The following is a 14,518-nucleotide window of genomic DNA, read 5'->3' on the forward strand; positions in this document are numbered from 1 at the left end:
GTGAGCAGTGTAGACATCACAATGGCTATTAGCTGGCATTTGTTAGGCCTCTTACAAGTGTCTTTAAGACCTCTACAGTATCTTACCTTTTGATTGTTCCCGATTTCCTTCCATAGCATCTAAGAAATAGTCTCAGTTCTTTCCTCTTACCAGTTGTTTCCCATTCATTTTACACATTTTGTTCTCGACTCTCCTGTCTCTACATTTTCAATCTGGGAGACTTCATTCACTTCCATGGCTTCATTTGCCAACTATATAGCAGTGAATCCCAGGTTTTGCAGCCCAGACCCCCCTTTGGAACTACAGATGGTTTTTCCAACAACCTATTGAATACTCTCAGCATGGGGCCTGGGTGCTTTCAGCGATGACATCTGTTAAATAGAACCTGTTACTGTATACCCACTTCTGCCAAAACAAAAGATACAGTCAGTTGTTAAGTCTTTACCATCTTCCGCACTACATTTTATTGCCTGTCTTATTCAAGTTTGTTTTGTCTTTCTGTTCTCTAATCCTTTCTCTAGTCTACAACTAGAATTAACTAACTAAAAAGGAAAAAGAAAATTTTTAAACCTCTAGATCTCTTACTGCCTTTTGTGTAGATTGACAATCCAAGTTCTACTCATGGTATTTTTCTATAATGAGGTAAAGATCAAGTTAAATGATTTTTTTCTCAGTCATCAAAGAAATGGATTTTTTTTTAAATTTTGTTTTTCTCTAGGTGTTTTAAAATTTTTAACTGCACCCATTTTGATTCTCATCTGTCAGAATGATATTTGAATTATCTTACAGTTTACAAATGTCAGACTTTCAGGGATGTGATGGCCGTTTACAATTTGCCCTTTGCCCAGCTTGTCCACTTTGCTCACCGCCATGCTTTAGTTCAGATTCTTGAAAAGAATTTGAGATTCTGATTCCTAATTGCCACTTACTAATTGCAAGACATTGTGCAAGACATTCAGAATAGTATTAACAGTACTTACCTTTTTGGATTTTTGTGGATTAGATTAGTGGTCCCCAGCCTATTTTGGGCCACGGACCGGTTTAATGTCAGAAAATATTTTCACAGACCGGCCTTAGGGTGGGACGGATAAATGTATCACGTGACCGAGACAAGCGTCAAGAGTGAGTCTTAGACGAATGTAACAGAAGGAATCTGGTAATTTTTTAAAAATAAAACATTATTCAGACTTAAATATAAATAAAACGGAAATAATATAAGTTATTTATTCTTTCTCTGCAGACTGGTACCAAATGGCCCATGGACCAGTACTGGTCCGGGGTTTGGGGACCACTGGATTAGATGAGATAATGCATTTAAAGTGCTTAGTTCAGGCTACATAGTAAACATTCAAGAAATGTTAGCTGCTGTTTTGTTGTTTTGGCTGCCTTACTCCTCAGTTTGGATATCTCGGTGTGCCAAAATGTGCAAGGTCGATCGTGACTTTGTCCATACTGCTCCCAGACCCTGGAATGCCTTATCCTTTGTGTCTACTCCTGTTACTTCAGAGTTGACCTCTTCTAAGAAGTTGTTCCTAGCATGTAGTCCTTTGTCACCCCTCCTTCCTTTCCATAGACATTTCCTTATCCATACTTCTGTTCATACCTCTGTTTGCATCATGTATTTCATTACAGTTTGTTTTCTAAGCTGTTGACTTATTGAACTTTTAAGCCCCTTTAAGGGATAGAGATTAATTCTCAATATATTGGATCCTGTTGTTACCTGCCCTGCCTTGCAGCTAACAGGTTCCCAGTCAGTAAACATAAATACTGTCTTTTCTAGATACTTTTATTTAATCCCCTCAACCACTTTGTGTTAGGTCAGCATTATCGTCTGTTATTATCAGATATGAAACTGAGGCTGGATGAGGTTAAACGATTTGCCCAGGCTACTTAGTTTCCTAAGCACTACAAGTCAGAATTCCCCACATTTAATAACATACTACTAGTGTGGAGCTATCTTCATGCATTTTTCTTTTACTTATAAGTAAAACAGCAGCCCTGGCTGGCTGGTTGGCTCAGTGGTAGAGCATCGGCCTGGCGTGTGGAAGTCCTGGGTTCAATTTCTAGTTAGGGCACACAGGAGAAGCCACCATCTGCTTCTCCACCCCTCCTCTTCCCCTTCTCTCTCCCTACCTCCCCCCCCTCTCTTTTCCTCCCACAGCCATGGCTCGAATGGAATGGTTTGAGCAAGTTGGCCCTGGGCGCTGAGGACTTTCTTTGTCCTTGCCTCAGGCCACTGTTGCTGAACAATAGAGCAGTGGCATGAGATGGGCAGAGCATCACCCTGTAGGGGGCTTGCCAGGTGGATCCCAGTTAGGGCACATGTAAGAGTCTGTCTCTCTGCCTTCCTGTCTCAATTTAAAAAATTAAATTTAATTAAAAAAAAAAATATATATATATACACACACACATACATATATAACAGCATTTAACTTACTGAAAGTGTTTCTTAATGATTGTCTTTGAAATAACTTTGCTTTAATTTCATAATGTGTGAAACATCTCCAGAATTGGGATTCTGATGATACAGAATTGTAAAAGTTTGATCTGTGAAGACCTTGTGTTCTTTGCATTCTAGTATTGCTTAGCAAAGTAATTTGGTGAATAAATATATTTAACACATAGAACTTTTTGTATAACTTATGTGTAATAGATAAGTAGGTGGAGTACCTTGTACTTGAATGGATTAACATTTTTTTCCTCAAAAATTTAATTCAGTAATTGTGTTTGTATATTAATGATAGCCCTTTCTCAGTTCTTATGTAAGGGTTGTTATTTTAAGAATATGTAGTAATAAATTCGGATTACCCAGTGATTAGGTACGGCTTTGTGTTCAGTGAAAAACACTTTCTAATAGCTGGGAAAGGGGCTGGTGGTGGTGGGGAAGTAGATCCTTGAATACAAGTATTGCATGTCATTAATTTCATAAAGTTTAAAGCCAAATTAACAATGTACATTATGATTCTAGAAGTTGTAATGGTGGTTTAATTCAGTTACATCATAATTCCAAGAATGAGGGACAGTGTCTTTTACAGAACATAGCACAGAGTTAAAGATGGGCACTATTTATTGCCCCATTGTAAAATAGTCTTTAAATTTAGTTAAGGGGTTTGTTTTGCCTTACTGTTTTCATGTTTAGATTTGCTTGTTTAAAAATACTCATAAGAAATTTTCTCATTATAAAGCATAATAATACTCTAAATCTCACCCCTGTAATAGTAATGTTTATGTTTTATTTTAGGGAAGCTATGAGGAATTATTTAAAAGAGCGAGGGGATCAAACAGTACTTATTCTTCATGCAAAAGTTGCACAGAAGTCATATGGAAATGAAAAAAGGTAAAATTATTATTTTTCTGATAGACAGTTCATTGTAGCTGTCACATGAATTTGCAAATGAGATGTTAATATGCAAGTAAGAGGATGGTTTCTCTTGGGTTATTTGCAAGTACAAAACGAAAAGTAGGGGATTTGTCTCTATTGAAGGGGAAACAAAGTGAATTGTGGCAGATTTAGTAAAGATCATCTGACTGAATCCCTGATACCACAAAATGTAATAATCGATCATTTTTCTTTTGGGCAGAATGATGTTCTGTGATATACTAGCTCATTCAAAACATAGCTTTCCTTTTGGTGGAAAATGTAGTTTTATAAACAAATGTGACCCAAAGTACCATTTTAAAAAGGAAAAGTCTACACAAACCCATGAATCAAACTGTGGAGTGATTGTAAAGAAAAGAAGCTCGCAGGCCTTTCCTCTTTGGCCCTGTACCTGTTTAGGTTAAGAAAAAAGCCCTGGCCAGCTGGCTCAGTGGTAGAGCATCAGCCCAGTGTGTGGAAGTCCCAGGTTTGATTCCCAGCCAGGCCACACTGGAAAAACCCATCTGCTTCTCCATTCTTCCCCCTCTCCTTTCTCTCTGTCTCTCTTTTCCCCTCCTGCAGCCAAGACTCCATTGGAGCAAAAGTTGGCCTGGGCGCTAGAATGGCTCCAGTTGCAAAGGAGCAACGCCCCAAATAGGCAGAGCATCGCCCCCTGGTGGACATGCCAGGTGGATCCTGGTCGGGCGCATGTGGGAGTCTGTCTGCCTTCTTGCTTCTCACTTCAGAAAAATACAAAAGAAAGAAAAGAAAAAACAGTGCCTGACCAGTGGTAGCACTGTGGATAGAGTGTTGACCTGGGACACTGAGGTCCCAGGTTTGAAACCCCTAGGTCAACAGCTTGAGCCCGGGGTTGCAGCCTTGAGCCCAGAGATCGCTAGCTTGAAGCCTTGTTAATGGCTGAAGCAAGGGGTCATTGGCTCAGCTGGAGCCCCCACCCCACTCCTGTCTCATCAAGATATATATGAGAAGTAATCAGTGAACATCTAAAGTGCCACAGCTGCAAGTTGATGCTTCTCATCTCTCCCTGTCTCTCTCAGAAAAAGAAAAGAAAACCCAGCAAAGCCACTCAAAAAATTACATCTAGGCCCTGGCCGGTTGGCTCAGCAGTAGAGCGTCGGCCTGGCGTGCGGGGGACCCGGGTTCGATTCCTGGCCAGGGCACATAGGAGAAGCACCCATTTGCTTCTCCATCCCCCCCCTCCTTCCTCTCTGTCTCTCTCTTCCCCTCCCGCAGCCAAGGCTCCATTGGAGCAAAGATGGCCCGGGCGCTGGGGATGGCTCCTTGGCCTCTGCCCCAGGCACTAGAGTGGCTCTGGTCGCAGCAGAGCGATGCCCCGGAGGGGCAGAGCATCGCCCCCTGGTGGGCAGAGCTTCGCCCTTGGTGGGCGTGCCGGGTGGATCCCGGTGGGGCGCATGTGGGAGTCTGTCTGACTGTCTCTCCCAGTTTCCAGCTTCAGAAAAATGCAAAAAAAAAAAAAAAAAAATGCAAAAAAAAAAAAATTACATCTAAGTCCAGATAACACAATTACAAATATATATAAAATTATTATATATATATATGAATATGAAGCTATAGTGGCTTATCAAGTTAAAATCGGTGGTTTAAGTATTTTTACTCTGGTTGCCTTTATTTCCAATATCTTTCTAGTAGTATTTGGGCCAGGCCTGTCCAGTCAGAGCAAACACCAGTCAGAGGAAAGGTCAAAGAACCTAAGCTTCTAGCCTCCAAAGAGTGAAGAAAAATTGATGAAAACTAGAGTAACTCTTTCTTGTAATTTGACGTATTTGTATTAAAGTTTCTAGACTGGACATATATTAGTTTATAAGAAAGGTGGAAACCTGTTAAAAACTACGCGTCATTTACAAACAAAGGAAGTGTTAGGAGTAAGGGATTATTTGTGCAGCCCAGCCTCCTGGCTGACCCACAGGGCTTCTTCCCGGAAGAGGTCAGGTCCCTGATTCAGGAGCGGAGCGTGCGGAGGAAAGCGGAAGGCGCTTCTCTCATGCTGATGCAGACCCAGGCTTTCTGAAAGGCTGCTAAGGCACAAGCGGGACGGAACCTGGGGCCATGACCACCATCTTCTCAGCACTTGAAATAACTCTGGTGAACGATGCTAGAAATATTTGGCCAAAAAATTTATCCTCAAATTATAAGTTCTTGATACTAACTTATGTGCCTGATAACAAAATTTGTTTGCTTAGCATATTTGGTATCCCATTTACCGGTATGTTAGTGGGCAGGTTGCAAAGTAAACATTTAAAAGATTATTTTGTCTAGAGGAAATTTTCCGTTAAAGAAATGGCAATGCATGTGACATGAACATTCCTTGAACTTTGTCAAGGGAGGTACGTCAGCCGCAGTGAAGGTGAGGGGAGGCTGTTGAGACAGCAGTCAGGCCATTTGGACGACTAGACTGTGGTTCTGATCGTACTGAGAATGTGTGTTTATCGGGATGACTGGTGTTCAGACAGTTTCTGGGGTTTTGTTTTAGTTTTGTTTTGCTTTTGAATTGAATAATCACCAAAAGGTATTGATACTGCAGAGGTAGTCAGGTAGTGTAAATGATCTTGGATTTCATTTAATCTGACTTATTTTATATATTGGGCTGAATAAAAAGGCTTCTTTGAATCTGTAAGGTATTTTTCAGATCTCATCTGAGGATTTGAGGGGAAAGTTGTTGAATTGTTCTCTGAAAATAAAGACTGATTGAACTAGGAAATGAGTGAACTCATAAATGGGTGCATATCGCCACCAAGTGGCAGGAAAAAAGCATTGTTTGCTATATAGTTTCTTACAGCTACTGGGAGAGATGGAGTAAAGGCATGTTGTTCCACAGGCTGTCCTGTGACAGCTGCTGAGCCCGTAAGCTGGCCTCTGGAGGGGCACACTTTCCACTCACTGGAGTGTTTGATACATATTAACAACCTTTTTAAATTTTAAAAATCATCCATTTCACACCTCAGTATAAAGGTGTATTTTAATTTTTATTCTTTATTAGGGTGTCTTTATTTTTTCTTATCTCCACTCCTTTAATTTCCTTTCTTTTATCTGTATTCTTCCCTTTTTTTGTACATATACGCATCTTCTATTATTATTATATTGCTGTTGAAGTCTGTGGAAATGAACATTTGATTCATTAGCTATTCTTGGGGAAGGGTAGCATTATTAGGATGTTTAAATTTTTTTTTTTAGTGACTCATCATCACATTATAGACGATTTAGATTATATTGGATTAGCTGCTTTCTTGCATCACAACTTTCTTGAATAATTGTAGTGTTGATTTAAAAAAACAAGTCTAGCTCAGAGGCAGTTTGAAGAGTCTATCTCTTGTTTATCACATGATTGATAAAGCATTCTTGGTAACAAACCTTGGTCAGTGTTTTGAGTGATAATTTCTTTCCTCCTAGTTTTATGCCCGGCTACTCTCATGCCATTTTATCATAGTACTTTTGAGAGAACCAGTACTTTCTCAGTCTTTTATAGTTTTTGCCTCCTTTATATTTCCCAGATGTGAAATAAAAGTCCTTTTTATGAAAACTTTTTGAGATTTGACTACTATATTTGGTACACTACACTAAAGCACAGCTCTTTGAATTTTATAGCTGGTGTACCAATTTACTAAGTCTGAATATTAGTGTTTAATAAAATACTAACAGGAGACAAGTTTCCAGAATTGATGTCTTCTCCTCCTGGGAGTATGTCAGCCAGGTGTTTGAGCCTGTGCCATGGTAAGCATCGGGTACCTTGGAGCATGAGAGGCCAGAAAGATCCCAGGTGATCTGAGTCACGCAAGCTCCAGAAGTAGCCCAGCTATTTCAGGAATCCCTCCAAACGTGGAGTGACCTGCAGCTGGGCCCACTGCCTCAGCTGTGGCCTTTACATCCAGGCCACAGTGAGAGTGTACGGGCGTAAAAGCTGCTCTGATGGTGATAAACGTGAGAAGATTCCAGGGGGTTCCCTCCGTCCTCAGCTTGACCCCGATGGGCCTGCTTGGGCTAGTTCCCCATCTCCTCTGGCTTCCTCGCTGCTCTCTCCTCCTGTCCTCTGGCCACCTGGTCCGTGTGTTGTTTCCCCACGTCCACTGCAGCCCTTCCCTCTGCTGCCCTGCTCCCCCCTCAGATACCACGGCTGCTGGCCGGGGCTCAGCGTCCTCATTCTACAGAGGCTTCCGGAGCCACTGGGTCTGCGGCATCTAAGTAACCCCTCCCTGCTTTACCTTTTTCCTCTTATACTTATCACCAGCTCGCAGACTGTATTCATTATTTTACTGTTATGTTTTTAAAACTGTCTTTTCTATTAGAATGTAAGTTGCATCAGGACATGAGTTTTTGTTCTTTTTTTTAAACTACTGAAGTTCCAGCGCCTGGTACAGACTAGAGATATAATAAATAATTTGGTGAATTAATATTATTATTAAATAAACCCAGTTCACGTCTTAAAAAATTATATGTAGATTACTTCTGAAGTAGTCTTTAAAAGTTGGACTGAAGTGGGTGCCATCATGTATTTTGATTCGGTTCAGTCAGTATTGTAGTGAGCGTTCAGAAGGAGCAACCAGCTGCCCCGCCCTCTAAGGCCTGGCACCAGCTCTGGTTTGGGGGTGCACACACATATGCACAGGCACAGGGGTTTTTGTTTGTTTTGTTGGTTTTAAGTGACAGACAGGAAGGAAGGAAGGGAGATGAGAAGCATCAATTCATAGTTGAGGCACCTTAGTTATTCATTGATTGCTTCTCATACGTGCCTTGACTGGGGGGCTCCAGCTGAGCCAGGGACCCCTTGCTCAAGCCAGTGACCATGGGGTCATGTCTGTGACCCCACACCCAAGCCAGTGATCCTGGGCTTAAGCCGGCGACTTTGTAGTTTAGAACCTGGGTCTTCAGCGCCCCAGGTCAATGCTTTATTCAGTGTGCCACCACTTGGCCAGGCAATCTTTTTAAGTCTAAATAGTTTTGGCTTGCAAAGTGGCAAAAAGCATAAATTAGTGGCCAAGTTTTAAAATTAGGAATTACATAAAAATTTAGATTCAGACATCTACTGAACAATTGAAGGATGTCACCAACACTAAGTGCGCATACCTGTGTTCAGTGATGTGAGTGGGTGTGTACCACATTCGTGCCATTCCCTATTGTTTTATCACCAGAGCCTCACACCAGTGGCTAATTATCATTGTATAAGGTCTACCGGAAAGTTCTGTCCATTTTTGGAATAAAACAAAATACAATTTTTCTTACCGTCAATAAACTTGATTAAATAATATAATTGCCATTATTATTAATAATTTCTTGCCAGCGTGAGGGCAATTTGTATATCCCATTTTTGAAAAATGTTTTATCTTTTGATGTGAAAAATTAAACCAGTGTTTGTTTGATATATTCTTCATTTTTGAAATTTTTGCCCTTCAAAAAATTTTGTAAGGACAAAAACAAGTGATAGTCGAAGGGTGCTAAGTCCGGGGAATATGGTGGATGCGACAGACATGCTTCTGTAGCATATCTTCCTTGTTGAAATTCGTAAAAATTACAGTGGCGTATATGAACTTTATCAGTAGCTATGGGTACACTATGGCTTCACACATAAGACTAACGAATCAACTTTGTTTTAGTTAATTTGCTACATCAGTATGTATACATTAAATGATAAAAATAGAGAGGCACACATGTGCCAAGTAAACGTGCTTACGTGTCGAAACTTGTTGTGATAGAAACAGACAGAACTTTCCGGTAGACCTTATATTTAAGCTCTTGTTTTTCCTAGTAGGCTTAAAAATATTTAGAAAATTTGTCCTATACTCATAACTAGACAAAAAGTGGGAATTACCATGAGGGCTGTGTTTCAAGAAAGAAGGGAGGGAACTTTCTTTTCTGGGTAATTAAAGGAAATTTCTACTTATTCATTGCACACCTGGCTCACCCATGTATATTACATACGTGGCTACTTCTGAGGAGGTATTTGAGGGTTCAGGCCCCTTGATGAGACATGGCATGTATGTTTTAAAGCAGGCATCCCCAAACTGCGGCCCCCTGAGGCCATTTATCCGGCCCCCCGCCTTACTTCCGGAAGGGGCACTTCTTTCATTGGTGGTCAGTGAGAGGAGCACTGTATGTAGCGGCCCTCCAACGGTCTCAGGGACAGTGAACTGGCCCCCTGTGTAAAAAGTTTGGGGACCCCTGTTTTAAAGCATGTACAAGTCAGTCTATGTAATTGAACAAAAGCAAATTATAACCTACATAAGAACTGGATTGATGGTCTAAACTATGTAAAATATGGGGCTTGAGCTAGGCTTTGAAATAAGTATTTTTTAGTTGCAAAAGAGAAGATTATAAGGAAGTTATTCTAGGTGCGAAGAACTTGTGAGGGCAGGCTTTTGGCCACTAGTAGACAAGGCTATCGGTGGCCTGTAAGTTGAAAGGGTACAGTGTATTATTTTTTCAGTCATCCACATGAACCAGCTGTTGAGGGTGTAAGATATATAAAGCATAGTAATTCAGGGAGCATTCATACTGCTTTCAATTCTACCTAGTTTTATTACTATTTTGAAAGTTTCTACTTTGGGCAGTTCTCTAATTCTGTTTTCTAGGTTAAATATGAAATAAAGTTAAGTAAAATAGCCATAGCAATGATGTCATTAATTAACACTGCATCACTTTGAGGAGACCTTTTGTAGTAGTTGCACATTCTGTGGTGTTATGTCGTGTTTTGTAATATGTTAGGAGCACATTGGACTTGTTGAATTCCAATAGTTCAGAATTCAGAGCTCTTGAAAATTTAAAGAGTGGGTCCTTGCTCTAAAAGAGTTTGTATCTAGTCTAACTGAATGCATAGTTTCAGTGCAGATGAGCCTTACCTGAACAAGTCGTCTTGATTTCTGTGCCATCAACATGATTCTTTGCATTCTAAAAGCTTCAGTAGGAGCTTAGTACAATTCAACAGGATTTTATATTCTTATGTTCCAGACAGGGAAATGCTTTTGTGAATCTCATTGTATTGTTTTGTTCCAGGTTTTTTTGCCCACCTCCTTGTGTATATCTTATGGGCAGTGGATGGAAGAAAAAAAAAGAACAAATGGAGCGGGATGGTTGTTCTGAACAAGAGTCCCAGCCATGTGCGTTTATTGGAATAGGAAATAGTGACCAGGAAATGCAGCAGCTGAACTTGGAAGGAAAGGTAAGTTCAGGCCCTGCTGATCCCATAGATGGCACCATGCTACCAGAATGTAGTTGCCTTATTTCTGTTTTTGTGGTAGTGATTTTTTTCCCCCGTGGCTATCAGTAGCAATTTTTTGAGTACATAAATCAGAACGAGAAATAAACTCAAATAGCTGTGGTCCAGTTGTGAGTCAGAGAGCTGAGCTGTTGACATCTCCTGGTGGCACACAGTGAGCTTCCTCAGGTTGCTGGCCATTTTCACAGGCTGGGAATCAGAGTCCCATGATCCCTCATCTGACAGGCGTGATGCTCAAATGATGATAAACAGAGTTCAATGATATTTCACTCTGATGTCTCATCTTAGTCTCATGCTAGAAGCAGGATGGCATAGACAAGTTCTTAGAAGCGTTTACCTGGGTAGTAAAACCTCATAAATGTTTTCTACCTGCCCTGTGAGGAGTAGAGCTGTGCTGCCACAATTAGCTGTACACAAACTTTTAGGGGTTTTCTTTGATTAACTTTCTAGGGAATGAAATTTATGAGTTAGTTTTACTTATTGTATTTTATAGAAAGCAGTTGTTCCAATCTGTACCTTGGTATCCAAGAATAGTTTTCTATTGACTTAGCATTTAATATTTGTTTTCCTTTGATATTAAAATGTGAAAAATAGTTCTGATCTCAGTGATGACATAATGTCTTAAAACAGTGCATAGAAAGCTACTTTTCCATCCAGTGTATCTTTATTGACTGTCTTCCTGTTTGCTGTGTTGTCATTGGCACTAGGGCTGGGGTTAGAGGGCAGCATTGAGGGTGGTGAGCTAAGGGATTTGTACTTATAAATTCAAGTGTAGTCATTTTGTAGGTAATAAGCAACAAGAAGCCTTAATATCAACCTTTTTCAAGTTTGAGTATTTTTATGTCATTTGTATTTTTATCAATAAGATTTGCCAACCATGTATTTTAAATTACGTTTACAATAAAACTTACTATAATAAAGATTGTTTCATCTTAAAAGAAAACAGAGCAGTAGAAAGTATTTCTAAACAATGACTCTTGAGCCAAAGTGAAGGATATGTTTAAGTGGTGGGTTGATCTCTAATAGTCCTCAGCCCTGTCTCACCTATTTTCCTCTTTTTGAGAAAGTCTCCGAGTTCTAGTGTGCAAGCTATATCTTAACATTTGGCACTATGAATGATGAACTAGATTAATTAGATAGCTATCAAGGAGCCAGGGATTCACATGACCAGTGTATTTAACTAAATTATTGCTCGTTTTAAGCAAATGGAGCTTTCAGCAGTTCGAAGGGAAGTAGTGTCAAACAGACAGCATCCACACTTGCCTTTCCTGGCATCACAGCTTAGGGCATCTTGCTTCAACCTCTACCATTACATCCTTTCTCTAAGCCCTAGAAATTCACAGAAAAGGGAAAGAACACCTGAGGCTCAAACATTAATAGTATGTAAAAGACCTACTAATAGGGTATAACAGTGCCTATAAGCCAAAAACGCATGTTAATATTTAGTTTGAATGAAAAATGCTGTTAGAGAAGTCTATATAAAGTGAGTCAGCAGAAGGCATTACAGGCTTGGGGCATGTGGGCATAGAACATGGTGTGCTGGGGCCCAGGTAGGCAAAGATAGCCTGAGCAGTGGGGTGCTGAGCTGCAGAAAGAGCCACCTTTCTCCTGTCTGTCTCGATTAACCTCCATTCAGTTAAGGTAACACTGTTTTCTTTCAACAGTCAAGTCATTGAATGGTACAATTTCATCATTATTGAAAAAGAAGGAATATTTTACATTATTGGGTATTTGTGTTTATTTTATAGTCATTACAACAAAGCTCTAGTATACATGGCTCTTATTTCTATAAAAGTCTTGACATTTGACCATATTTTGGATCTGACATTTCATTTAATGATGTTATTGATTTGTTAAATATTCATTGCCTCAATTTCACATTGTGCAGAGTTAGAGCTAGGTAAGCTATACAACATGTAAATTACCTAATTAGCATACTTGTGTTTTTCTTTTCTTTAATTTTAAAAATTACATTCCCTCTACCACTCTTGCTAGCTTATTTTGTTTCTATAATTCAGATTTTATCATTTAAATATTTCTATAGTACTTTTGCAGCATTAGATCAGATATTTCTTTTCATTTTAGAGCAGATGTCTAAGTTGTTTTAAGTTCTTTATAGAAAGGTTTACTTGCTGTTTTCTAGGATTTTATTAGCTAATTTAGTTTAATTTTCTAGAACCTTTCAATTCAGTTCTCTTGGTGATACAATATGAATTAGCCCATTGAGTGAAATTAACAATTTTTAAAGAGTCCTTTAAAGTATACTCATATAAGCTGTTGTGTGTGTGTGTGTGTGTGTGTGAGAAAGAGAGAGAGAGTGACAGAGAGAGAGACACACAGAGAGGGACAGATAGGGGCAGACAGACAGGAAGGGAGAGAGATGAGAAGCATCAGTTTCTTCGTTGCAGCACCTTAGTTGTTCATTGATTGCTTTCTCATATGTGCCTTGACCGTGGGGCTACAGCAGACCATTGACCCCTTGCTCAAGCTGAGGACCTCGGAGTCTCAAACCCAGGTCCTCCTCATCCCAGTCCAACACTCTGTCCACTGTACCACTGCCTAGTCAGGCCATATAAGCTGTTTTTGGCATAGGTATTTTATGATCTTTCAGTTAGTACTTAGGTGGTTTTCCTCAGACTTAGAGGTGTTCACGTCGCATGCACTATTTTGGAAAGAACTGGTAAAATTTTTTACATAATTTGGTTGACTTTTGATAACATTTTGATGTTTTTTTTTACAGAAAGACAGTTGTAGATTTTTTTAAGCTGAAAAATTTAATTTTTAAAAATTACCACCAGTATTAATAATTCTGTGACATACTGTATTTCCTCATGTACAAGATGCTGCCATGTATAAGATGCACCTTAATTTTGAGGTCTGATATTTGAAAAAAAAATTATTACATAAAGTTATTGAACTCAAGTTTTATTCATCATAAAATCATACAACAACTCATCACTGTCAAAACTCCCATCCATTAGCTTGTCCTCATCTGTGTCTGATGATGAACCACTGTCTTCAACAGTAAGCGCAAAAAAAAGCGCAAAGAAAACGGGAAATGCAAGTAAAAAATCTACAACCACTGTATAAGACGCACTGAGGGTTTAGACCCCAAATTTTGGGGGGGAAAGTGTGTCTTTGGGGAGATACGGTAGACAGAGCTATATAGAACAGAAGGCTGTTTTTAAACATTATTTTAGAGAGGGTAAAATGTCTCACAATGCTAGTGTTTTATAGACTTGATAAGGATCCTGTACTCTTCAGAGGTTAATTTTTATAGTTGGTTTTCTTCAGCTCCTCAGACCTGATCAGACCTAGTCATGACCATACAGAGTTGTAGGTACATAACCAACAAGGCTTTGGTGCTATTAAAACTTGATTTTCTTTCACAGAACTATTGCACGGCCAAAACGTTGTACATATCGGATTCAGACAAGAGAAAACATTTCATGTTGTCCGTCAAGATGTTCTACGGCAACAGTGATGACATTGGTGTATTCCTCAGCAAGCGGATAAAAGTCATCTCCAAGCCTTCCAAGAAGAAGCAGTCACTGAAAAATGCTGACTGTATGTGTACTTGTTTTCTGTTTTGTCCCCAACTTTCAAAAGGCATGAATTAATATAAATTTAACTTATCTGAAAATGTCACATTCATTTATTATTGCTGCTTTATTGTCTTCTTTGTTTTTAATTGAAAATGGACCATGCCTGGTTTGGGAGGTGGTTGTCCCCTAGAGTGGGCTCTCCCCTGACTGCTCCCAGAGGCGTTTGGAAGAACGGGACGTTTTCTCCTCCGGGCTGTCACAGTGACTGGAGGGAAAGGTATTAGCATGGTGTCTTGGACCAAATAGCCCCCATTGCACAAACATGGATTTGCCGAGGGTGTCCGAGCCCCTCTCGGCCAGGCACTGTTG

At 39.8% G+C, this 14,518-nt stretch overlaps 1 protein-coding gene across 6 annotated transcripts in view; it reads left to right on the top strand.

Annotated features, from left to right (window-relative positions):
• RBPJ (recombination signal binding protein for immunoglobulin kappa J region) overlaps positions 1 to 14,518 on the top strand; it is a 212,844-nt gene that overhangs the window by 185,002 nt on the left and 13,324 nt on the right. For all 6 annotated transcript variants that reach the window (XM_066384857.1, XM_066384854.1, XM_066384853.1 and 3 more), the window contains 3 exons: positions 3,242 to 3,337; positions 10,382 to 10,547; positions 13,997 to 14,171. In XM_066384857.1, the coding sequence (XP_066240954.1) occupies positions 3,242 to 3,337; positions 10,382 to 10,547; positions 13,997 to 14,171 (437 nt within the window). The remainder of the gene's footprint in view (positions 1 to 3,241; positions 3,338 to 10,381; positions 10,548 to 13,996; positions 14,172 to 14,518) is intronic.

Source organism: Saccopteryx leptura, chromosome 5 (assembly GCF_036850995.1).
Source record: "Saccopteryx leptura isolate mSacLep1 chromosome 5, mSacLep1_pri_phased_curated, whole genome shotgun sequence".
Lineage (NCBI taxonomy): Eukaryota > Metazoa > Chordata > Mammalia > Chiroptera > Emballonuridae > Saccopteryx > Saccopteryx leptura.